The 27,035-nt window shown below is 43.8% G+C and overlaps 2 protein-coding genes across 2 annotated transcripts in view; one reads left to right on the top strand and one right to left on the bottom strand.

The window, feature by feature from the left end:
- dok6 (docking protein 6) overlaps positions 1-27,035 on the bottom strand; it is a 328,109-nt gene that overhangs the window by 16,401 nt on the left and 284,673 nt on the right. Inside the window, exon 7 of the mRNA XM_078397809.1 lies at positions 12,134-12,248. Coding sequence (XP_078253935.1) covers positions 12,134-12,248 — 115 coding nt within the window. The remainder of the gene's footprint in view (positions 1-12,133; positions 12,249-27,035) is intronic.
- cd226 (CD226 molecule) overlaps positions 1-27,035 on the top strand; it is a 122,972-nt gene that overhangs the window by 88,244 nt on the left and 7,693 nt on the right. The window lies entirely within an intron of this gene.

Genomic DNA, 27,035 nt, shown 5'->3' with positions numbered 1-27,035 from the left:
ATACCAAGATTTAATAGAAACCTGAGGGGTAATGTTTTGTAACACAAAAGATGGTAGGATATAGAACGAGCTACCAGGGGAGGTAGTTAACACAGGTACTATCACAGTGTTTAAAAAACATTTCCACAGGTACTTGGATAGGTTAGTTTTAGATGGATGTGGGCCAAACGCAGTCAGGAGGGACTAGTGTAGGTGGGGCATGTTAGTCGGCATGGGCAAATTGGGCCGAAGGGCCTGTTTCCACATCGTATGACTCTGTATACCTGCATCAGGACATATTCAGTATGTTCCTTTTTCATCCTTGCTCCCACTAAAGTTCAATTCCTTACATTCCCTATCACGTCTAATCTAACCTCTAGGGTCTCTATTATTCTTACTCCCTTTTTCTCCCTTTCCTTCATGTTACTTACGTACTCACAATTCCCAAGCTTTTATCCCCATTTTCCTCTTGTTCTCACTCCCATTTCTCCTGACACCCAAATATTTCTCATTCCTCATGTTCCTATGGTTTCCATCATCAATCATCCCATTGTCCTTGATCCTTTTGGAGCACTCAAGTTATTGATTTGAATTATTCATTGAGAATGTTTTCTGTCATGCAGATGTCCTTATCTCTTGTAGTTGTGCAACTTCCAATCTCCTCAAAACCTTGTTGCCCCAGCCATTCCATGAGAAGCAACAAGATATCAGGAGGTTCAAACTAAGGTCCTACATCAACTTACATTGGTGGTCAATAGACAATAGACAATGCGTGCAGGAGTAGGCCATTCGGCCCTTCGAGCCAGCACCACCATTCAATGTGATCATGGCTGATCATTCTAAATCAGTACCCCGTTCCTGCCTTCTCCCCATACCCCCTGACTCCGCTATCCTTAAGAGCTCTATCTAGCTCTCTCTTGAAAGCATTCAGAGAATTGGCCTCCACTGCCTTCTGCGGCAGAGAATTCCACGGATTTACAACTCACTGACTGAAAATGTTTTTCCTCGTCTCCATTCTAAATGGCCTACCCCTTATTCTTAAACTGTGGCCCCTGGTTCTGGACTTCCCCAACATTGGGAACGTGTTTCCTGCCTCTAACAAGTCCAACCCCCTAATAATCTTATATGTTTCAATAAAATCCCCTCTCATCCTTCTAAATTCCAGTGTATACAAGCCTAGTCGCTCCAGTCTTTCAACATAAGTCAGTCCCGCCATTCCGGGAATTAACCTAGTAAACCTACGCTGCACGCCCTCAATAGCAAGAATATCCTTCCTCAAATTTCGAGACCAAAACTGCACACAGTACTCCAGGTGTGGTCTCACTAGGGCCCTGTACAACTGCAGAAGGACCTCTTTGCTCCTATACTCAACTCCTCTTGTTATGAAAGCCAACATTCCATTGGCTTTCTTCACTGCCTGCTGTACCTGCATGCTTCCTTTCAGTGACTGATGCACTAGGACACCCAGATCTCGTTGTACGTCCCCTTTTCCTAACTTGACACCATTCAGATAATAATCTGCCTTCCTATTCTTACCACCAAAGTGGATAACCTCACACATTCATATTAAACTGCATCTACCATGCATCCGCCCACTCACACAGCCTGTCCAAGTCACCCTGCAACCTCATAGCATCTTCCTCACAGTTCACACTGCCACCCAGCTTTGTGTCATCTGCAAAATTGCTAATGTTACTTTTAATCCCTTCATCCAAGTTATTAATGTATATTGTAAATAGCTGCGGTCCTAGCACCGAGCCTTGCGGTACCCCACTAGTCACTGCCTGCCATTCTGAAAGGGACCCATTTATCCCCACTCTTTGCTTTCTGTCTGTCAACCAATTTTCTATCCCTGTCAGTACCCTACCCCCAATACCATGTGCTCTAATTTTGCCCACTAATCTCCTATGTGGGATCTTGTGAAGGCTTTCTGAAAGTCAAGGTACACCACATCCACTGGCTCTCCCCTGTACATTTTCCTAGTTACATCCTCAAAAAATTCGAGAAGATTAGTCAAGCATGATTTCCCCTTCATAAATCCATGCTGACTCGGAATGATCCTGTTACTGCTACTGGTCTTCAGACTGCTCATGCTTTTATGACCGTTTCTAAATGTTTCTCATCAGAAGCATTTGGCATCCTACCCAAATGAATGGGGCCAGCCTGAGAGGTGTGAAGTTGAGATGCGGAATCGATGAGTGCCCACACATCATCTCAGCACAACCCAAAACCACCTCTGCGGTGAATCCAGAGATGGAGCCTAATGTCGAATGCATTGGTATTTGATTCGAGTACATGCACAATACATGGCCAGAAAGCCACAAAGACAATTGTGCATGAGAGGGATAAAGCCAATGTTTCTCTTACAAAGTACCATCCAAAGGAAAGTACAATTCAGCCCACAGTCGCACAATGCAGCCATGACAAGTGCTATCGCAATTCAGCGTGTCTTCATTCTGTTGGTCCTGACAAACATTATCATTAAGTTTGTGAAAACAGATGGGAATTCATGATTGAGTCACTCCTGTGTCCTTTCTTGTGTCCTGGAGCTCAGCAATTATCAGGTCGCATGTTTATTCTTTGCACATCATTGTGGGCAGAATTTCTTGATGTACTGGGAATTACAGACAAATGATAAACTATGTTTTACAACTTGTTCCTTTCTTGTTTATTATCCAAGAATGCTTCTAGAGCACTAATTTCTTCTCCAGACTTCCATACTAATTAAAATGTGATCATTATCAGATTAAACATCGGTTGAGACTATTTTACAATTCTGTTGTGATACTCGTACTTGTGTTGGATGCAATAAACAGTTTAAACTCTTTGGGCAAATTCAAATTCACACTGGATGACTTGAACCTCCTGGTAATGTTATTCCTGCATTTAACAGTACGTTAAAATTCATCTATATCACTGGCTTCTTCAGAGCTAAACATAGCACAAAAAGTAAGGAAATTTGTGTTTGGTAAATTATTTCTTTGTTGTAACAATGTTTCTTGGCAATAAATCTTATACCGTTGGAAAGCCTGTTTATTTCCCTTTTAAATGGAGCCACATTTGTAAGGAACATGCATTTGTGGGATGAGCAGCAGAGCTGAGTATGTGGGTTGCGCCCATGAAAAATCTGCCAAATCTTCTCTGCCAATGCCAAACAGCTTATTCTGCCATTGACTGTTGTTCGGTGTTGTTTGGTGGATTGGATGATTGAAGTCTGAAGAAACAAGACATATTGGCAATTTAACAATTTATTCATTTAATAAACAGGAGCCTCAGTAGCGTGTGGAAGAACCATACACAGCCACAACAGCCTGGCACCTCCTCCTCATGCTGGTCACCAGCCTGGTCGCACACTGTTGTGGGATGGCATCCCATTCTTTAACCAGCAGTTGTCGCAAGTCAGCCAACGTGGTTGTGTTGGTCACTCTGGCACGAACAGCACGCCCAAGCTGATCCCACAAGTGTTCAATGGGGTTGAGGTCAGGACTGCTGGCAGGCCATTCCATCCTCTCCACTCCCAAATTCTGGAGGTAGTCTCTGAGAAACCCTGCTCTGTGGGGGCGAGCATTGTCATCTTGGAGGATAGAGTTCGGTCCCAGACTGTGGAGATATGGGATTGCCACTGGTTGCAGAATCTCATCTCGATATCTCTCTGCATTGAGATTGCCTCCAATGATGACAAGCCTCGTTTTTCCAGTGAGGGAGATGCCGCCCCACACCATCACACTGCCTCCAACAAAAGATGTTACTCTATCGGTGCAGCAATTAGGAAAGCGTTCTCCGCGTCTTCTCCACACTTTGACCCTATGATCCAACTGCCGTAGGCAGAATCTGGACTCATCGCTGAACATAACGTTCCTCCACATGTTCAGGTTCCAGTGCACGTGTTGCCGACACCAGCGCAAATGTGCCTGACGGTGAAGGGCAGTCATGGCAGGCCTCCTGGCAGCCCTATGAGACCGGAGATCGACTGCGTGCAGTCTGTTCCGATTTGTCTGGGCAGAGAGCCGTCGGCCATATCGTCCTGCAAACCTTGACTGCAAATCTGTAGAAGACACAATACAATACAATACAATACAATATATCTTTATTGTCATTGTACCCAGGGGTACAACGAGATTGGGAATGCGCCTCCCATACGATGCAATAATTTAGGTAATTTAGACAGCAGCAACCCAACGAAACGAACAGTTGTAACAGTTTTGGACAGGGTAAAGTGCAAGTTGATCTATGCGTTGTGGCCATCCGGCTCAGCAGGACCGGTTCATAGCAGCTTTGGCCCTGGGGATGAAGCTGTTCCTGAGTCTGGAGGTGCGGGCATAGAAGGCCTTGTATCGTCTTCCCGATGGAAGGAGTTCGAACAGACTGTTGCAGGGGTGTGAAGAGTCTTTGTGGATGCTGGTGGCTTTTCTGAGGCATCGTGTGTTGTAGATGCCCTCCAAGTCTGGTAGCTGTGTTCCGATGGTCCTCTGAGCTCTATGGACTACCCGCTGTAGAGCTTTCCTTTCTGCCTACGGTTCCTAAGTGCTGACAGGGTGAGGAAATGGTCTTCTTTCGGTGTCGTCTTCTTGGGACGCCCACTTCGCGGCCTGTCTCTGACATCCCCCGTTATATGGAACTTGGCCTTCACTTTGGAGATGGTACTAGGGCTCACTCCAAATAATGCCGCAACTTGGTTTTGCGGAACACCAGCTTGAAGTTGCCCTATCGCACGGGCCCTATCCAGATCAGTCAAACGTGGCATGCCGATTCTTGGAGCAGACACCTACTGACCACTGTAGCAGGGCCCATGCTCACAGATGCTGCCAATCAGGTGCCAATCAGGCACCTGATTGTCAGCACCTGGGGGTACCAGAAGCTCAAAACAAGAGTCAATAGCAACAGCAGAATAAGCTGTTTGGCATTGGCAGAGAAGATTTGGCAAATTTTTCATGGGCGCAACCCATATACTCAGCTCTGCTGCTCATCCCACAAATGCATGTTCCTTACAAATGTGGCACCATTCAAAAGGGAAATAAACAGGCTTTCCAACGGTATAAGATTTATTGCCAAGAAGCATTGTTACAACAAAGAAATAATCTACCAAACACAAATTTCCTTACTTTTTGTGCTATGTTTTATATGTACTAGAAATGGATGTTGATGATTACAATGCAATTGCAACATTTTCATGGCTGAGTCTTGGCATTCCCGAAATGCCGCCAGTCATTTAAGCAAATGTATCTATTTTTGCATTGGATGACCATGTACTAATAACATGCTTCATGACATGCAAGCTTAGAACATTACCAATAAGTAATTGGGCCCCGTTCACCTAATTTGTGTCTATTGGTGGCTGCTTACAATCTGTCCAAATTTTGATCGCATGAACTGGCTTGCACAGTTTCGAGGGGGCATTCCCTGAGCGAGCTCTAGACAGGAAAGGCGCTCTAATTTGGTGAGAATTCAGTTACTCACTGGTTCTCTCTTCACCCCCTCCCTCCACAATTGGGAATGATGGAAGGTGTCCCCACCTCCAACTCATATCTCTAGTCTGACGTCGCCAATTCCTGCACTCTTTCAATCAGCTGGCTTTCTCTTCATCTGTAAATAAGTAATTTCCCCCAGGTTGATCAGCCATGATCATATTGAATGGCGGTGCAGGCTCGAAGGGCCGAATGGCCTACTCCTGCACCTATTTTCTATGTTTCTATGTTTCATACATAATTCAACCACCCATGCTGTTGTTGGTCTCCCGACCTGACACTAGCCAAGCACCAATCAACTGGTGTGCATGAACCTCCTGCACCCATCCACTTACTACCTGCAATCATTGACTCACCAACACCCAACCTTCACTGCTTTGCACAGCTCTGATCAGTGACAGCAGGTTCCAATAATCCCCTGCATATGACCCTCTGTCCTTTCCTCCTTTCAATCACCAACCCACTGTCAGATTTCTCTCCAGTCCAACCATCCCCACCTGACTCCAGACTTATTTGTTCTTCACTGGTGCTTTGTACAAAGGATAGGTCATTTCCAAAGTAAAGTTAATTAAATTATGCCCACGCTTTAGAACATGGATGCTACTGAATTTCCAAGGGCAGACTCTCAACCAAAACATTAGCCATTAAACCATCTTTGGAGGCACCAAGGAATTTGTAGGCAACTCAGGCTGCTCCAAAACAGATGGGCTGGGGACAAAGTCATTGGCTACTCAAGTTATGGTTAGAGCATTGGCACTAATTGAATTTCCATCCACAATTCATCTCTTCTGGAATTTTGCTGCTCAGGCAGCGGCACAGTGGTGCAGCAGTAGAGTTGCTGCGCCGGAGGCCCGGGTTCGATCCCAGCTACCGGTGCTGTCTGTACGGAGTTTGTACGTTCTCCCCTTGACCTGGGGAGATCTTTGGTTTCCTCCCACACTCCAAAGACGTACAGGTAGATAAATGTAGGTAAATTGGCATGGTAAATGTAAAAATTGTCCCTAGTGTGAGCAGGATAGTGTTAATGTGCAGGGATAGCTGGTCGGTGCAAACCCAGTGGGCCGAAGGGCCTGTTTTCGCCCTGTATCTCTAAACTAAAACTAAACTAGATTAACATTCAAATAATTTCGACCTTGAATGCCAAGGTAAAATGATGATATTGACTTAGTCACAAGTTAAACATCTCTCCAGAATTTCATTTCAAATTAATATTATGGAAACAGCAATCAGTTGAAATGTTTATTTGTGGTCAAGGCCTTTTACTGTTATCCTTATGCCATCATTGAAAATCAATATAGCCCCCAGTTAGCAATGATATATATTTATCTTTGAAATCCTGCCTTATCTTGAGATTAAAAGGGACATTCAAATCTTCAGGAAATGTGATTGGTGAAATTGTGCAGGAATATGTTTATTCACAAAATGCTGGAGTAACTCAGCAGGTCAGGCAGCATCGCGGGAGAGAAGGAATGGGTGACCTTTTCGGGTCGAGACCCTTCTTCAGACAGGAATATGTTTAAGTGGTTCGAATGTCCAGCACAGTTACAGGTTATCAGAATCAGAATCAGAATAACCTTTATTGTCATCCAAAAAAACAAGTCTTTTGGACGAAATTCCGTTACCCACAGTCCAACAATAAGAGCAATGAAAATAAGCAATAACACACACAATCACAAACCAACACAAAACACAAAAAAAGTAACATCCATCACCGTGAGTCTCCTCCAGTCACCTCCTCACTGTGATGGAAGGCCAGAATGTCTTTTCTCTTCCCCTGCAGTCTTCTCCCGCGGTCAGGCTGTTGAAGTTGCCACGTCGGGGCGGTCGGTGCTCCCGACATTGAAGCCCCCGCCAGGCAGAGAAAATCCCGTGGCCTGGAACAGGCCGCGCCGGACTATGTCAATTGATCAATGCCACTGATCTTGATCTCCTTGAGCTGACTTCTAACTCTGTTGTCAAGACTCTTTCACCTTCTTTGGACTAGTTTTTCCTTAAATCCATCTTTGCTGTTTAGTTAGTCTAGTTTATTGTCACGTGTACCGTGGTGGAGTGAAAAGCGTTTTGTCAAGTACTCAGCTTGATTGTGAGTTCTAATTTCTAAGCACCTTTGAGGATAGAAGGTTCCAAATTGCTTTTTTTAGATTTTTTGGTGTGGGCCCTATTCTTGGTCCCCAAACTGCTGAAACGTGCCCTCTACCTCATGGAATAACGTTGTACCTTGATTCTGAAAGTTCCAGTGCAGTCACTGGAACCAAGTTTCATAAAGCTGCGGACAGCATCCAATCATCATTTATGTCTCATGGCTGCTGCATTAAACTGAGGACAAATTTCTGCCCATCTTCCCAACAACTATCCAATAAAACCTTTCCACAAATCGAAAAGCTTCCATTCTATGTAATCTTCTTTTTCCTTGCTGTCTTTAACATTTCTTTTATATGATTTTTAGAATATATTCATAATCTTGTGCAGCATTTCAAATGTGGTGGAAGTAAGATCTTTTATAAGGTTTGCTAAACCCGTCCACTTCCCAATTCTATGTTTCTAAAAATTAGCTTGAGTGTTCCTTTGCATTTTAATTACATTATTAATCTACATCTCTATTTTATTGGGTTAGATGAAACTACACCATTTTATCTGTCCAACTATTCCTTTGCTCCTATGAGGAACAACATGTTGTTGATTATATGTGACCTCCCACTGGTTATAGCTGGTGCTTGAGCTAGTGTTGACAGCAACATCATCCAATTTACTAACTCCTTGTTGCACAGGAATGACTGATGGGACTGAAGGCTGATAAATCCCCAGGGCCTGATGGTCTGCATCCCAGAGTACTTAAGGAGGTGGCTCTAGAAATAGTGGAAGCATTGGAGATCATTTTTCAATGTTCTATAGATTCAGGATCAGTTCCTGTGGATTGGAGGATAGCAAATGTTATCCCACTTTTTAAGAAAGGAGGGAGAGAGAAAACGGGTAATTATAGACCAGTTAGTCTGACATCAGTGGTGGGGAAGATGCTGGAGTCAATTATAAAAGACGAAATTGCTGAGCATTTGGATAGCAGTAACGGGATCATTCCGAGTCAGCATGGATTTACGAAGGGGAAATCATGCTTGACAAATCTACTGGAATTTTTTGAGGATGTAACTAGGAAAATTGACAAGGGAGAGTCAGTGGATGTGGTGTACCTCGACTTTCAGAAAGCCTTCGACAAGGTCCCACATAGGAGATTAGTGGGCAAAATTAGGGCACATGGTATTGGGGGTAGGGTACTGACATGGATAGAAAATTGGTTGACAGACAGAAAGCAAAGAGTGGGGATAAATGGGTCCCTTTCGGAATGGCAGGCAGTGACCAGTGGGGTACCGCAAGGTTCGGTGCTGGGACCCCAGCTATTTACGATATACATTAATGACTTAGACGAAGGGATTAAAAGTACCACTAGCAAATTTGCAGATGATACTAAACCTCATATAACTGCAGTGCAGTGTTGAAGGATTACTAGAATATCTGAGGCGCTGTCTTTGACAACAGACATCAAACTGAGGTCCTATCTGGCTGCTCAGATTGATGCACCAGTTGCCGTAACACTATTCAGAAAGGAGGGATGGCACCAGGTTCCAGCCCCAACCACCATCACTAGAAACAGAAACCGGAAAGAACTGCAGATGCTGGTTTAAACCAAAGATAGACACAAAGCGCAGGAGTAACTCAGCGGGTCTCATATCCTTAATATATTTCCTCTCACAATTCATTTAATCCACACTAACTATTTGATGAGTATTCATGTCAACACATCTGCCAGGGGCAGCACACGAGTTTTATGCCACATCAACCTGGCAAATTTGTACAGAGGTGATTGCATTTTAAGAAGAAGGCACACTTAAAACCTCAACTCTTTTGAGGTGATAGACTATCGAGATTTGTTTAGGTTCTGTGGCAATTTGGAAAGCAGGAGGGAGGTCAAGATAGTAATAGACTGCAAGATAAATCAGCTGATTGAGTAGCTAAATACTACTTAATGCAGAGAAGTATGAAATAACATACATCAACTGAAAGAAATCAGGGAAGATATACACCTGATGTCTGATGGGAAGAGATGGTCTTGTACCTGAGGTAAGGGTGTTAGGACTCATTTGCACAAACAGAATACAAAAGTAGGTTAGTTTCGTTGAGTATGTGATGCATAATTTTTTGGTCACAGCAGGAGCATTATATTACATTCTACTTATAAAACTTTAGGAGGGACTTCATCTCCTGAGAGAGTAAGCAGAAAAGATTTACTGGAATGGTTTCAAAAGTGGGGAATTCCAGCTACAAATTTAGACTGAAAAAGGCAGGATTGCTCTCCTTTGAGTGAGATATTTGGTCATGGTGTTCAAGGCCACAGCTGGTTTAGATGGAGGGATTGGGGGGGGGGATTCATTAAACAAAGACCAGGAAATAAACTTAAAATTGGGGGGGGGGGGGGGGTGGGGGGAATCAAAGGGTGATGTGAGGGCTTTTTTTTCAATTAAATTCTGATCTGGATGTCTAAATGTTGATACTGCCTGGAAGGGTGGTGGAAACAGAAGCATTCAATTGCTTAAAAAAATACTTGACATAGAAAATATTCAGGGTCAAGGGTGATGAGTGATGGAATGGAACCAATGGGATTATTCTACCAGGAGCTGGCACAGATTTGATGGGCTGAATGGCTTTCTTCTATGCTGTGACAAACTATGCTATAGAGTGCTCAACTTTAATTGAACATTTCCTGAGATTTTATTCTCACATTTACACAAAACCATGATCTTAAACATGTTGATTACTGACTCGGATGCTTTAGTTACATGATGCACAGCACAGGGAGCTTTATCTCATTAATTGCAGACACACAGACTCTCGGTGCTCATAGTTCTGAATCAGGTTGCTGTTGGTTCAAATCCCAGTCTAGAGATTTCAATGCAAGATTTAAGCTGAAGGAAGTTCTGTCGCATAAATGAGTGATAAATTAGGCTCCAAATTCCTCAAAGGCACACATTTCACAACTTGAAAATGACCCAGAGAGCTCTTATTAGTGTTCAATTGTTCCGACAATCTATTGAATTGATAAAGTCATCCTACAAGCAGGTCTCCACATCTCTGGATGTGTGATCTCCACTCTTTTGAAAGATGTAATGTTGGTGTTTAGTCCCTGTTCTGCCATCAGAACCCGTTGCAGGTCACTCATGCTGTGTGCACACCATTCTTGTGTTTTTCCCTAAACCAACATCACAAAAGAAGACACTCAGTTATTACCACTTGGCTATTCATGGGGGCTTGCTTCTCAAATTATTCCGAAGATCATAAGCACAGACACGCTTATAAATACATGCTTTGGGACACCAAGCGCTCGTTCTTTCTAACAAATGGAAATCTCAGACCATCTGTAAATCGCTGCTTCATGCAAGAACCATCTGATAAGGAATCAGACCTAGAATTTAATGCCAACCAATGTGTTCTCACTGAGGCAGAATGTTAATTTCTCCTTTGAAATACCAGCACATCTCCGCCCAGTGATTGCCATTAGATCTAGTCCCATGACTGTAGGTGAACACTTTTCCACTTTATATCCCCGTGACAGAAAATACCCAAGTGGAACATGTGCCCTTTATGTTCACTTTCTTTAGGTCTGTCATAGGAAAATAGGATGGAGGCCGAGGTGAAACAGAATGAAGATGGCAGCAGGTTTCAGCAGTCACTCTAATCTAATGATGGGCACCATTACATCCATCCTGCAGGATTTTAATATATGAAATTGGATGGGAGCTCACTGGGGCATGCACAGCATTAGTGACCTGTAATGGGTTCTGATGGCAGAATGGAGACTTAACCACCAAATTTACATTTCTCGAAAGAGCAGAGATTACACAGAGGGCGGCAGGGTGGTGCAGTGGTAGAATTGTTGCCACACAACGTCAGTGACCCGCATTCAATCCTGACCACAGGTGCTGTCTGTGTGGAGTTTGTATGTTCATTTCTCCAGATGCTCTGGTTTCCTCCCAAACTCCAAAGACGTACAGGTTTGTAGGTTAATTAGCTTCGGTAAAAATGGTAAATTGTGCCTAGTGTTAGGATTGTGCTAATGTATGGGGCGATCGCTGGCTGGCGCGGACTCAGTGAGCCTGTTTCCGCGTGGTATCCCTAAACTGAACTAAACACATCCAGAGATCTGGAAACCTGCTTGTTGGATAACTTTGTTAATTCAAAAGATATTTGGAACCATTGAAATTTGCACTGAGCTGATTGTGCCACTGCGCCGTAGAAAGGATTTTATCAGGTTGTATCATAGGTTGGTTTGGGAACAGCTCCATCCAAGACATTGCAGAGAGTTGTGGACTTTGACCAGACCATCGCACAAAGGACCCTCCCTTCCATTGACTCCATCTGCATTTCACGCTGCCTCGTCAAGGCCACCAGCATAAATCAAGAACCAGTCTCACCCTGGTCACTCCCTCTGCTTCCCTCTCCCATCAGGCAAGAGGTACAGAAGCTTCAAGGACAGTTTCTTCCCAGATCTCCACAAGTCCAAGCATATGGAAATGCTTCAATACTACCTTAAATGTCATATCTTCCACAGTGTTCACCGCTCTCTCAGCAGTGATTGGTTCAAAGGGGACACACATTTATTAATTTTAACATGTGGAAATCAATGCCCCCGATTCACTTGCCTTGTAAGCTATACAGTTCGCTGACACTGTTCTGCCTGGTGATGTGATGCCAGTACGCGCTCCGAGGAAGCGTTATCGTAATTAGTGTCATCTCCTCACTCGGACTGGATTGCAGCTGAAAGACAAAAACGATGTTGCTTCAGACATGCCTGGAAATCAAACACCAAAGAACATTTTCAGCCAAAAGAACATCTTCGAAGGAATGCTAGAGATTAAATCATAAATGTAAAGCCTTAACATGGCCTAGAGTTTCTATAAATTGTTGATTAGACCGTGGGATGACAGTGTGGGTAGTGAAAGAGACCAAATAAGCCATATCAGCTTGATGTTTTGATATTAGCCCAAGACTTCTCCAGCTTCTTTTGTTACCTATTCACTTCCTCCAATGTGTCCAACAGTTTGAGTCTTATTAAGCTGCTGAACTGAAACTGCATTGCCTGCTCCTTGCTGGCCTTTCATCACTCACTACTCTGCCTGAATTGGTTGCAAGTTATTGATATGATGCAGGATGGACATCAAGTTAGCGAATTTACTTGTAATTGATATGTAACCATTCAGAATGTCAAAATCGTAACATTGGTTTGTACACATGTTTTTGTTAATTCAACATGTGCCCAAAAGGCATTACGATGGTTGAGCTAAAATGTCTCAATCTCCGTCAATATTAATATAATAAATATTTCATATTAATTCGAGTCTAACAGCTTGGTACATAAAAGTATTAAATTGCACACAGTATGAACAAGGCCTGTAATAATTGAAGCCTGTGGGGAAAGCCCTTCAAGGACTACAGGAGCAATGGATAGTTTGTATTTGTCAAAGATCAGCATGAAGGCACAGAAAAATGCAATACTCTCTCAAATTTCACATCTTCCACTGTGTTCAATACAGCTTAGATCATCACTTTGGCAGTTCCTAGCAAAATCATTCTCAAACTAACTTCAATCATAAAATTGGCTACCTTCTCTCAACAATGGCAAGGAAATGGACAATTATGTATTTCTTCTGATGATGAAATGGGCAAAATTAAACTACAATTGCCATGTGGTAACATCTCAGCATTGTGCCGATAAATAGTCATAATATTAATTCCATGCATGTACTACCATGTCTACCATGCATATACTAGATACTGGCCATCTCTAATAGGAGGTAGCCCAGCTTGCCCCTCAGACATTGCTACCAGAAGGTTCACAAGCTTGAAAGCGGCACCGTCAGACTAAGGAACAGCTTCTTCCCGTCCGTTATCAGGATTCTGAACAGTCCTTCCAGAAGCTAGGGTACTCTTCAATTCTCAAAAGATTGTGAGCAATTTTGGGCACAATATCTGAGGAGGGATGTACTGGCTCTGGAGAGGGTCCAGAGGAGGTTTACAAGAATGATATCAGGAATGAGTAGGTTAACCAATGATGTGCGTTTGTTGGCACTGGGCCTGTACTTGCTGGAGTTTAGAAGAATGAGGGGGGAACTTCATTGAAACATACAGAATAGAAACATAGAAACATAGAAAATAGGTGCAGGAGTAGGCCATTCGGCCCTTCGAGCCTGCACCGCCATTCAATATGATCATGGCTGATCATTCAGCTCAGTAGCCTGTACCTGCCTTCTCGCCATACCCCCTGATCCCTTTAGCAAAAAGGGCCACATCTAACTCCCTCTTAAATATAGCCAATGAACTGGCCTCAACTACCTTCTGTGGCAGAGAATTCCACAGACTCACCACTCTCTGTGTGAAGAAATGTTTTCTCATCTCGGTCCTAAAAGACTTCCCCCTTATCCTTAAGCTGTGACCCCTGGTTCTGGACTCCCCCAACATCGGGAACAATTTTCCCGCATCTAGCCTCTCCAACCCCTTAAGAATTTTATATGTTTCTATAAGATCCCCCCTCAGTCTTCTGTGAAATAGTGAAAGGCTTGGATAGAGTGGATGTGGAGAGGATGTTTCCATTAGTGGGAGAGTCTAGAACTAGAGGTCATAGCCTTAGTTCTTTTAGGACGGAGATGAGGAGACATTTCTTTGGTCAGAGGGTGGTGAATCTGTGGAGTTCTTTGCCACAGAAGGCTGTGGAGGCAAAGTCAGTGGATATTTTTAAGGCAGAGATAGATTTTTGATTAGTACAAGTGTCCGAGGTTATGGGGAGAAGGCAGGAGAATGGGGTTAGGAGGGAGAGACGGATCAGCCATGATTGAATGGCAGGGTAAACTTGATGGGCCGAATGGCCTAATTCTACTATTCCTTATGACTGTCTGATTGAGGACATTGGACTTTGTCTAAGGAACTAATATGCTACAATGTGCTACAATGCTGAGAACTATATTCTCCACTTTGTATCATTCTCTTTGTTGTATCTGTTTTGCTGGTGTTTTAACTGATTATATCTATGTATGGTATATCTGATCTGTTTGGATAGCATGCAAAATAATGCTTTTCATGGTAGCTCGGTATATGGTACAATAATAAAACTAAAGCTAAGCATTTTAAAAATCATCATTGATTAGAAGCCAAACTAAGCCATCCATTTTATCAACATGGTTGCAGGAAGCGAGACTGAAGGCACTGAACTGCTTATCTTCAGATCGCTTGAGCATCCATGTTCACAAATTTCAAATCAGGCGGCTGATGAAATAATTCTTGCACATCTGGATGGGTGCAACAGAACCTTGACTCAAATCATAAGGCAATTAACTTTATTGGTGGCCCTGAGATTTAATTTAACAGCTCTCCCAATAATCAATAAACTGCATGCACAGGAAGAACAATGTAAGGGATGCACTTTAGTAAATCTCTTTCAACAGTATTGTCCTTCCCTGTAGTTTCTCACCACAAAAATTAGAGCAAGTGTTATGTTATCACCTGCAAGTTCCACTCTACATCATGAACCACAGGCACACATTTGCCGTTCGTTCACTAATCTGTCTGAATCCTAAAATTCCCACTTCTAACATTGAGGGAGAACCAAAATCACAATATGGTGAACAACCGCGCCACAGACTGGAACCTGCACGGTAGACCCAACTCGTCCCCACAGGCCTCCCGGAGGGGGGGGGGGGACTGCGGAACAGCCGGGCGGCGAAGCCTGCCTGGGCCGAATGGAGCCTCGATGGCAGCGGTGAGCCTCGACGGTGGTGAAGCGGCAGCAGCGATAAAGCCTCGGTGGCGGCGATGGGGCTTCAACAGCGGTGAGCCTCAGCAGTGGTGAAGCGGCAGCAACGATGAAGCCTCGGTGGCGGCGATGGGGCCTCGATGGCAGCGGTGAGCCTCAGCGGTGGTGAAGCGGCAACAGCGATGAAGCTTCTGTGACGGCGATGGGGCTTCAACAGCGGTGAGCCTCAGCAGTGGTGAAGCGGCAGCAGTGATGAAGCCTCAGTGGCACCGATGGGGCCTCGGCAGCGTTGGAGCCTCGCCGGTGGAACCTCATGGCTGGTGGTGGAGCCTCGCGACGATGGAGCCTCAGAGGTGGTGAAGCCTCACGGCGGTGGCGAAGCCTCGTGGGTCGATGAGAGCGTGGGGGGACACCCGTGAAAGGGGAAAGAACATTGGACAATGGAGACTCGGCATGGGGGACCGCTGTGGGGGAGGGGGGATGGATAGGGAGAACAAAGGAGGAGCCAGAGTACTTTGTAACTTTGCCAGTGCCGTAGTTGGCCGCTATTTGTATACATTGGGTATGCAAGCAAATAATTTCGCTCTGATAATAAAGTATTCCATTCCATTCCAATAACAGCAGTGATCAAAAAACTAACAATCAACTACCGAGGGCAACTTGGTAGGATTCCAAGAAAGATTCCAAAGGATCCATAATCCTGAGAAGAAAACAGAGACTAATTTCATCCTCTGCATGATCCAAACCCTGAGATTCACCCAAACAGAATGAACGTAAGTAAACATCAGCGGGACTTTGGCAAATAGACAACAGTTTAGGAAGTGGTTTGTGTACCACTGTGAAGTTTTTCTCTCACACTGACAAGTAAATGTGAAAGGATATAGTTTGCTTCAGCAATGTGTCGTGGAAACACTCGGTGAGATCTTACCACATGAGCTAGTAAACTCAAATAAACTTTTGCTGTTTTATATTTCAATGTGATGTTAACCTATTTTTTGGAACAAACAACATGGTAAGATGTTAGCTCATTCTGGATGGTAACTGAGCAGAGTGCACTCACTCCATTGAAGTTTGCAGGCATGTAACTGTTGCAAGAACATTTGGAAGGGGGCTATCATCTAGTTAAGTGAATCACTGGATTTGGTCTGTTAATTACCTTTACTAATAATTTACAGCTTCTCTTGAGATTTTAAAATCTACTTACTGACTACTGGAGTTTGCCTGCTATTGCCTTTAATTAAAAGTGAAGTCACAGCATGTGTATAATTTATAGTTAATCTCAACCATTTTTATCGCCTTCCACTTTTACCACCTTCTCTTCATTTGTCAGCAGATTTTTCACAATCTGTTTGTCCACCCCCCCACACCCCCACTCACCTCCTCACACCCCTTCTTCATCAATACATCATCGGAGCAAAATGGGCAAAATCTGGGTGGAATAATAAGTTTTTGGTCACTTTTGCGATCTGAACTATGATAATAACCCATCCCTGATTGCTCTTGAGAAGAAACATAGAAAATAGGTGCAGGAGAAGGCCATTCGGCCCTTTGAGCCAGCACTGCCATTCAATGTGATCATGGCTGATCATCCAAAATCAGTAACCCATTCCTGCTTTCTCCCCTTATCCCTTAATTCCATTAGTCCTGAGTTATATCTAACTCTCTCCTGAATACAATAAAAAAATGTGAAAACAGGTGTTGAGAAATTTTTGCAAAATAATTAAAAATAAATAACTGAAATATCACATTTACATAAATATTCAGACCCTTTGCTGTGACACTCGAAATTCATCCTGTTTCCATTGATTATCCTTCAGATGTTTCTACAACTTGATTGGAGTCCAACCGTGGTAAATTAAATTGATTGGACATGATTTGGAAAGGCACACAGCTGTCTATATAAGGTCCCACAGTTGTCAGTGCATGTTACAGCAAAAACCAAGCCATGAAGAAATTGTCTGTAGACCTCCGAGACAGGATTGTGTCGATTCACAGATCTGGGGAAGGGTATAAAACAATTTCTGCAGCATTGCAGGTCCCAAAGAGCACAGTGGCCTCTGTCAATCTTAAATGGAAGAACCTTGGAACCACCAGGACTCTTCATAGAGCTGGCCACCCGGTCAAACTGAACAATCGGGGAAGAAGGGCCTTGGTCAGGGAGGTGACCAAGACCCCGATGGTCACTCTGACAGAGCTCCAGAGTTCCTCTGTGAAGTTCATCTGCAGCACTCCACCAATCATGGTAGAGTGGGCAGATGGAAGCCACTCCTCAGTAAAAGGCACATGACAGACCACTTGGAGTTTTCCAAAAGGCACCTAAAGGACTCTCAGAACATGAGAAACAAGGTTCTCTGGTCTGATGAAACCAAGATTGAATTCCTTGGCCTGAATGCCAAGTGGCACCACTCATCACCTGGCTAATACCATACCTACGGTGAAGCATGGTGGTAGCAGCATCATGCTGTGGGGATGTTTTTCAGCGACAGGAACTGGGAGACTAGTCAGGATCGAGGGAAAGATGAACGGAGCAAAGTACAGAGAGATCCATGATGAAAACCTGCTCCAGAGTGTTCTGGACCTCAAACTGGGGCAGAGGTCACCTTCCAACAGGACAACGACCCTAAGCACACAGCCAAGACAACGCAGGAGTGGCTTTGTGACAAGTCTGTGAGTCCCCTTGAGTGGCCCAGCCAGAGCCTGGACTTGAATCCGATTGAACATCTATGGAGGGACCTGAAAATAGTTGTGCATCAACGCTCCCCATCTAACCTGACAGAGCCAGAGAGGATCTGCAGAGAAGAATGAAATAAATTACCCAAATACAGGTGTGCCAAGCTTGTAGCACCATACCCAAGAAGACTTGAAGCTGTAATTGCTGCCAAAGGTGCCTCAGCAAAGTACTGAGTAAAGGGTCTGGATACATATATAAATGTGATATTTCAATTATTTCTTTTTAATTACTTTGCAAAAATTTCTAAACACCTGTTTTTGCTTTTTTATTATGGGGTATTGTGTGCAGATTGATGATTAAAAAAAAAGAATTTAATCCATTTAAAAATAAGGCTGTAACGTAGAAAAACGTGGAAAAGGTGAAGGGGTCTGAATACTTTCTGAATGCACGGTATATCCGATGAATTCTGTGGCAGAGAATTCCACAGATTCACAACTCTTTGGATGAAAACGTTTTTCCTCATCTCAGTCCTAACTGACCTATCCCTTATTCTTAAACTGTGACCCCTGGTTCTGGACTCCCCCAACATCGGGAACAGTTATCCTGCAAGATAAAAGTGAGCCCCATTCCATCTGGGGAAGATACTCTCACAGTCCGGTTGGGTTGGGTCTTCCTAAATTTAGAACCAGTGACGCCGAAGGGCCAGAGGTAGATTATAACATCAGGATGATTTGCAACTTGGAAAGTACCTGCATTGTGGTATTTCCTATGCACCCACTACCCTTACCCTGCTTGGTGTTGGAGTTCCCTGATTTGGGAAATGCAGTCAGAGTAATATGCAGTGCATTTTGTAGATAGCACATACTGCAGATATTGTGCCTTGGTGGTGGAGGGAATGAATGTTTAGTGGTTGATCAGGCTCCAGCTAAGTTGGCTGTATTATCATAGAAGCTGCTGAGCTTGTTCGAATATTCCATCACTCTCCTGATTTATGCCTTGCAAATGGTAGAAAGACTTTGGGCTTTCACGAGGTAAATGACCTGATCTCGTAGCCATCATATTTTGTGGGGCTGGTCCAGTTGAGCTTCTGGTCAATAATGAGTCCCACGATGGTGGGCGGGATTTGGTGATGATTATGCCATTATATGTCAAGGATCGGTGGTAACATTCTCTCTTGTTGGAAACGATCGAGTTCGCTGTTCATGCCAATTGCATATTTGGGTGGCACAATGGCGCAACCTCACGGCGCCAGAGACCCGGGTTCGATCCTGACTACGGGTGCTGTCTTTATGAAGCTTCCACATTCATAGGTTCTAGGACCATAATTAGGCCATTCGGCCCATCAAGTCTATTGCACCACTCACATTTTCCCTGTGATTTGCGTGGGTTTTCCCTGGGTGCTTCGTTTTCTTCCCACACTCCAAAAACTTACAGATGCGTGAGTTAATTGGCTTTGGTAAAAAAAATATCACTAATGTGTGTGTGTGTGTGTGTGTGTGTGTGTGTGTGTGTGTGTGTGTGTGTGTGTGTGTGTGTGTGTGTGTGTGTAGGATAGTGTTAGTGTATGAGGATTACTGGTCAGCGTAGACTCGGTGGGCCAAAGGGCCTGTTTCTGCATTGCATCTCTAAACTAATCTAAATGTAATTAGATGGCTTGCTGGAACAGAGTTCTGGATAAGTGTCAACACGGGCTTTCTTAGATTGTTGGAATGTCACCTATTATAAATAGGAGGTGGACACAAAAAGCTGGTGTAACTCAGCAGGACAGGCAGCATCTCAGGAGAGAAGGAATGGGTGTTGTTTCGGGTCGAGGCCCTTCTTCGACCCGAAATGTCATCCATTCCTTCTCTCCAGAGACGCTGCCTGTCCCGCTGAGTTACACCAGCTTTTTGTGTCTACCTTCGATTTAAACCAGCATCTGCAGTTCTTTCCTACATTTGAATACAGGAGAGTTTTGCTGACACATGAAATATGCAGTTAGGAGTCCAAATCTATGTCGTTCTGCCGGCACAGGGAACCAAATTTTAACGAGTGGGATCTTTTAGTGCTGTGAGTGGAAGAGGTACTGTTCTGATTTCTGCTCATTGATCAAACACAATAAATAGAGGCATGACAGGGCACACCTGACCTTTGGAATGCACATCCTGTGCTTTGCTTAACCAGGTAGGAAGCGGCGTCAGCTGGAGCTTGTGTGTCAGTTCGCTTTGTCGTGGTTTTTACCCACGGCTGAGGGTTTTGTGGCTGGCACGTTCCAGGTGGCCAGCCCACCAATATGCAGAGTGACTGCCAGACAGGCAAAAGGAACAGGCAGGCTTTTCAGGAGACCCTCAAGGGCATCCTGTTCTCTGCCTAATGGTCAGTTCTGAGTAGTTTCAGTTTTAGTGATACAGCACGGAAACAGGCCCTTCAGCCCAGCACTTTCATACTATCAATCACTTGTTCCCACTAGTTCAATGTAACCTCCGTTTCTTATCCACTCCTTACCCCCAAGCGTTAATTTACAGAAGCCAATTAACCTGCAAACCCGCATTTCTTTGGGATGTGGGAGGAAACCGGAGCACCTGTAGGAAACCCATGCGGTCATAGGGAGAATGTGCAAACTTCATACAAAGAGGACCCGAGATCAGATTTAAACCTGGGTCTCTGGCACGAGGAGGCAGCAGCTCTACCAGCTGTGGCACTGTGCTGCCCTTGTACCACTGTGGCAGTATTGTGGAGTGCAGCCTGAATCAGGACTGTAGCATCACCAATAGCTCTGATGAATGAGGAGAGCGCGGAAAGGTCAAGAAACTAATAGTTTTAGATGGATTTATGCTCTGGTGCTTTGCTCGTAGCTCAGAATTCATCCCCCAGGGATCAGTGCTAAGAGAGATAATTTAAGCAATAGATGTACTGTATAAGGATGTGATACTGAAAGCCTGCCTATCTGTCGCTGCACATTGCCAGAAACTTGCTTCAAGGCTCTACCTGCTGATGCCCTCCGAGCAGTGTCTGGCCCATAGTTTGGTGAGGGCAGCCTTTGTTAGACAGTCCCAGCCTTGCCGTTCACAGCCTGCCTATACCTCTTGAAAGCTCTCTGCATCCTCCTCGCAACCCACTACACGTCTGATTTTTATATGACCAGGACATTTGGAAATATTACACTCAATCTCTTTATTCAAATCATTCAGATAGATTATGAGCATCTAGGAGAACCCCAGCACAGATGTCATGTGCTACCTTGTAAAGGAATTTCAAATACCATGCCTCAATTGGTGTGTTGTTAATTATCGTGCTTTTATTATCTCAAAGCATTCCAGCAGATTTGTCAACACATGATTTCCTTTTCATGAATACAAGTTTACTCTCCCAAACCTATCATCATTTTCCTTCATCAGTCCCTTTGCAATAGATTCCAGCATTTCCTTAATACTGACGGTGGGCTAACTGGTTGAAAGGTCCAAGATTTCTTTATTGCTCCTTTCATAAATAATGGGATTATATATGCTAATTTTAAATCTTCAAGATCCACTTCAGAATCTGAGGAATTCTGGTACATAATAACCGGCCACCTGGCACCTCCACAGATAAATCCTTCAAACCCTAGACTGTCGGTATTAAGCCCTGGAGATATAGTACTTTAAATCCCATTCATTTCTATGATTCTAATCTTTTATTGATGCTATATTTCATTAAGCTATATACCTAGATTCAAGGACTACAGTAAATAAGACCAGAACAAACAATCTGTTGGAGGAACCCACCGCGCCGAGCATCTTCTGTGGGGGGAAACAATGCTTTAGGTCAAAAGCCTGGATCATAACCATGAGTGGGGAGGGAAAATAGCCACTGTGAGAGAAGAGGAGGAGTGGTGAGTCAAGGGCCACTAAGTGATGGGTGGACCAAGGTGTGGTGAAGAATTATGGGCAGATCAAGCCAGGGAGGGGATGGAGAGGAGTGTAGTTGGGAGACAGGGGCAGGTGGATGATAAATGGACACAAAGATGAGGCCGATGGTGTCAAGTATGGGTAGGGGAGAGTGAATGTGGAGACCATTAGGTGGGTAATAAACAGGAACACAAAAGGCTACCCGTGCTGGAATCTGATAAGTAAGGAAGGTGAAATAGGAGAGGTGAAGGCCAGATGCAACCAGAACCAGGGGATCAAAAAGGGGTGATCGGAGCTGGGGTTGGGATATGGAAAATAGGGCAAAATGGTAGGATCAGAGGAAAGGAGAGAGGAGGTGTAGGGAAATAAACCAGAAATTTACCTAAAATTGGAAAATCATTGTTCATATAATTCGGTTGTACACATGATTTCCTTTTCATGAATACAAGTTTACTCTCCCAAACCTATCATAATTTTCCTTCACCAGTTCCTTTGCAATAGATTCCAGCATTTCCTTATTACTGACGGTGGGCTAACTGGTTGAAAGGTTCAAGATTTCATTATTGCTCCAGCCTGGTGGAATATGAGGTGTGGTTCTTTAGTTACCATTGTGCCTCACCCAGGCAGTGGGTCAGGTTGACAATGGACAGGTCGATGTGGGAATGGGAAGAGGAATTGAAATGGCATGCAACTGAGAGCTTGGATTGGCCCGTTACGGACTGAGCACAGATGTTCTGCAAATGGGCCATCTTGTCTGTGCATGGGCTCTCTGACGTAGAGGAGGCCACATCAGGGTGCACCAAATGCACTGGTCCTGGTTGGATCAAGCTTTCTGCATTCCTGTAGTTCTATTGTATTGGATGATGAATATCACTGTCATTGAGGATCCATTTTTATATTTTCCCCAGTGATTTTCTATTGTTTCCAAATGATAAATAAAGAGCAGTGTCACCACACAATCCAAGGCCAATTTCATTGAATACGTCTCTAAAGTAACCTCAAATGTAAATTTGTCCATGGTGTCAATTAGTTCCACTGCATCTTGTTTCTAAATTGTTACACTGAACAATTGCACACACAATTTCACCATTCTTATTGGGACTGGCCTCTTTAAGGTCTAATTCAGTCAGCAGATTATAAAAAACCTTCTTGGGAATAGTTAGAGTTACTCCAGCATTTTGTGAATAAATACCTTCGATTTGTACCAGCATCTGCAGTTATTTTCTTATACTACTTGTTAACCTAGTTAAATCACTACTGTGATATTTTGATGCCATAGAACATTGTCTACTTTGCTACTGAAAATATTTCCTCTGTCAGTTTGCTCTTTGGTTTGCTGGGCTTCAGGTCTTCATTTTGTATGTATCCTTATCTCTTCCACAGCAAAATACTGGCACTGGGAGGAAGTTTTATATTATATTTCTAACACCCAAGACAGTTTTCCTATTTTGGGTTGCATCAAAATGGATTTACCAGTGATCAATGAAGTTGTTTCACTCCAGTTTTCTAAATAGATTTATTGATATCTTGTTTGTCGGACTTGATTAGCTTGCGGCAATTCCAATCTAACTTGGAGATCTTTCAACTTTCATTTTTTCGACTGCAGCTACTTTCTGAGATAACATTTCAAGCTTGATTCTCAAGCCCCAGGGTGTTATTACTATTAGTTTGACAGCTATATGATTGGCAGTTATTCTCTCTTCTATTTCTTGAAATTGTATACATCAGTAATCAGCGGGTTTTTTTTGTCCCACACTGCGATACGTTGCAATTTTCTTTCTTGATTCACAAGATCTTTTTTCAGTTTAAATGCATTTTGCTTGTTTGCTGTGGCAGATGCCATTTCCATAATGATGTAGTTGTTTGACCATCTTTCACAATCTTTCTTCACAGTCTGATAGCTTCCCATGTAGTAGTGTAAATTTATATTTCACATCCTATTTCACTTCTTGAGATTACATTTGTCATTACTGAGCTTAAAGATTTTCTCTGATATCCACAGCCTTTTCTCGAGTTGACCCTTTTGCAAATGTCTCCTCTGCAAATGTTCCTGTCGCGCAAAATTTCAGCCTATGTAATTTTGCAAATCAGTTTCATCGCTCCACAAGGAAATGTTTGTACTTTATCGGTTTAAGTTTCTTTTGCTGTGACCCCTGGTCCCCTCACAAGGGAAACATTGCAGCAAATGAGCTGAGATGTAAGTTCCCAAATCTTGAGAGGTATATGAAAGATAGACACAAAGTACTGGAGCAACTCAGCAGGTTAGGCAGCATCTCTGGAGAAAAAAGGATGGGTGATCAGTAAAGAATATGTGGGAGGAATTGTGCGGAAGTAGATTTGTACAACAATAGGCATTTACCCTGCAAAATGGAGCTGGGAACGTCTGAAGAACTCTGGGTGGTGGGATCAGAGAGAGGATCAGGGAAGATGGTTAGACTAATGATTAAGCTTAATGGGAAGTCATACTCATCATAAAGAGCCATACAGCAAGCAAACAGGCCCTTCGGCCCAACTTGCCCATGCCAAACAAGATACACCATCTGCGCTAGGTCCACCTAGCTGCGCTTCGGCCATATTCCTCTAAATCTTCCCTGTCCATGTATCTGTCCAAATGTCTTTTTAATGTTATGATAGTATCTGCCTCAACTGCACCCTCTGTGTGAAAATGTTGCCCCTCAGCTTCCAATTCAATTTTTCCCCTCTCTCCATGAACCTATATCCTCTGGTTCTTGATTCCCCTACCCAGGGTAAAAGAATTGTGAATTCACCCTATTAATTCCTTGCATGATCTTATACACCTCTGTAAGATCACCCCTCATCCTCCTGCACTCCAAGGAATATAGTCCTAGCCTGCCCAATCTCTCCCAATCAACCTATTCCAATCAACTTTAGTAAGTTCCTGTCTAATACCACCAAAGTTGGTTTTGCCCCAATTCAGAACGTGAGCCTGCCCTGTCTTTATCCCTTAACTATTTTAAAGCAAAAAGAACAGTGGTTGCTGGTCCCAAAAGGCTCACTCATGGACACTTCTGTCACTTGCCCTTCCCAATGTCCAAAGAGTAGTTCAAGCCTTGCCTTCTCCCTTGCAGGGCCCTCTACATGTTGCCTGAGGAAACATTCCTAAATACATTTGATGAATTCCACCTCGTCTAAACCCTTAGCATCATGATGAGCCCTCCCAGTCTATATTGAGAAAGTTCAAATGTCCTTCTATCATAACCCCACTAGTCTTGCCGCTGCCTGCAATCTTCTGGCATATTTGTTCTTTTAATTTTATTGACTATTTTGGGACCTTTGGTACACTCCCAACAAGATGATTATCTCCCCTTTTTATTTCACAGCTCCACCCGTATAGTCTCACAGGATGAACCATCAGTAATGTCATCTCAGACTACTGCTGTGACATTTTGTCTGGGGCAGATGATCAGATATGAGGTGGGTTGGTTGGGAGCAGGTTAAGGACAGGATAGGAATATCAGATCGATGATAATAGGGAGGGTTGGTCTGATGCTTGAGGGTTGGTTGGAGGGGTTGGTGTTGTGCAGATGAGCTGGAGTAGAGGCATGGAGCCAGGAACAATAGGTTGGGGATGTGGTTCAGGCAGATTGACCACTGCTGATAATAATTAACATTCAGACATTAAAATAGCATTCAGACGTTATAGACAATATGCAATAGACAATAGGTGCAAGAGTAGGCCATTCGGCCCTTTGAGCCAGCACCGTCATTCAATGTGATCACGGATGATCATTCACAATCAGTACCCCGTTCCTGCCTTCTCCCCATACCCCCTGACTCCGCTATCCAGAGAATTGGCCTCCACTGCCTTCTGAGGCAGAGAATTCCACAGATTTACAACTCTGACTGAAAACGTTTTTCCTCATCTCTGTTCTAAATGGCCTACCCCTTATTCGTAAACTGTGGCCCCTGGTTCTGGACTCCCCCAACATTGGGAACATGTTTCCTGCCTCTAATGTGTCCAATCCCTTAATAATCTTATATGTTTCAATAAGATCCCCTCTCATCCTTCTAAATTCCTGCGTATGCTAGCTTAGTCGCTCCAGTCTTTCAACATACGACAGTCCTGCCATTCCGGGAATTGACCTAGTGAATCTACGCTGCACGCCCTCAATAGCAAGAATATCCTTCCTCAAATTTGGAGACCAAAATTGCACACAGTACTCCAGGTGCAGTCTCACGAGGGCCCTGTACAACTGTAGAAGGACCTCTTTGTTCCTATACTCAACTCCTCTTGTTATGAAGGCCAACATTCCATTGGCTGCTGTACCTGCATGCTTACTTTCAGTGACTGATGCACTAGGACACCCAGATCTCGTTGTACGTCCCCTTTTCCTAACTTGACACCATTCAGATAATAATCTGCCTTCCTATTCTAACCACCAAAGTGGATAACCTCACATTTATCCACATTAAACTGCATTTGCCATGCATCCGCTCACTCACACAACCTGTCCAAGTCACCCTGCAACCTTATAGCATCTTCCTCACAGTTCACACCGCAACCCAGCTTTGTGTCATGTGCAGATTTGCTAATGTTGAAATAGAAAGCATGCCAGTCAGAGTACAGGCAGCTGGCATGTCTGTGTAGTAGGCAACAAGGCTACATTTGCAGATATTAGCATGAGATGCTGTAGATCAGAGAGATGCTGCAGTCACATGGGGAAAGTCGACATTATTGGAAGGATAATGGAGGCCATTTTATTGAAATTTTTCCTGGGGAAAATATATCGTCAAATAAACAGAATGGTGGAAGAACTCAGCAGGTAATGCAGCATCTAAGGAGGCAAAAGGTGTTGAGAGCCTCCACTAGGACTGAGAAGGAAAATGAAAGATTGCCAGTATATAATAATGCTTATGCTGGGAAGGCAAAGGCTGGTAGGTGATAGGTGGATGGAAAGGGGATTATGGGTATAAGGAACCAGATGGTGATAGGTGGGGAGGGGATGATGGGTAGATCAAAGCAGATGGAGGAGAGGTCAGGGTGAGATGAGAGTTCATAGGTTTTAGGTAAGGTCAGATGGGGAGGGGATGATGGGCAAATGGATCCATGGGAGGGGGAGGGGGGGGGGGGGGTAGGATGGAAGGGATGAACAAAATGAGAAAGCTAGGTTGATAGGGGAATGTTTGTGGGAGGAGAGCCCAAGGGATTCAGATTACCTGAAATTGGAAAATTCATTGTTCATACCATTGGGTTGTAAGCTAATCAAGTAGAATATGTGATGTTGTTCTTTCAATTTGTG

Source organism: Rhinoraja longicauda, chromosome 4 (genome assembly GCF_053455715.1).
Source record: "Rhinoraja longicauda isolate Sanriku21f chromosome 4, sRhiLon1.1, whole genome shotgun sequence".
Taxonomy (NCBI): Eukaryota; Metazoa; Chordata; class Chondrichthyes; order Rajiformes; family Arhynchobatidae; genus Rhinoraja; species Rhinoraja longicauda.
The sequence above is the reverse complement of the archived record's forward strand: the minus strand, read 5'-3'. Positions and strand labels throughout refer to the sequence as shown.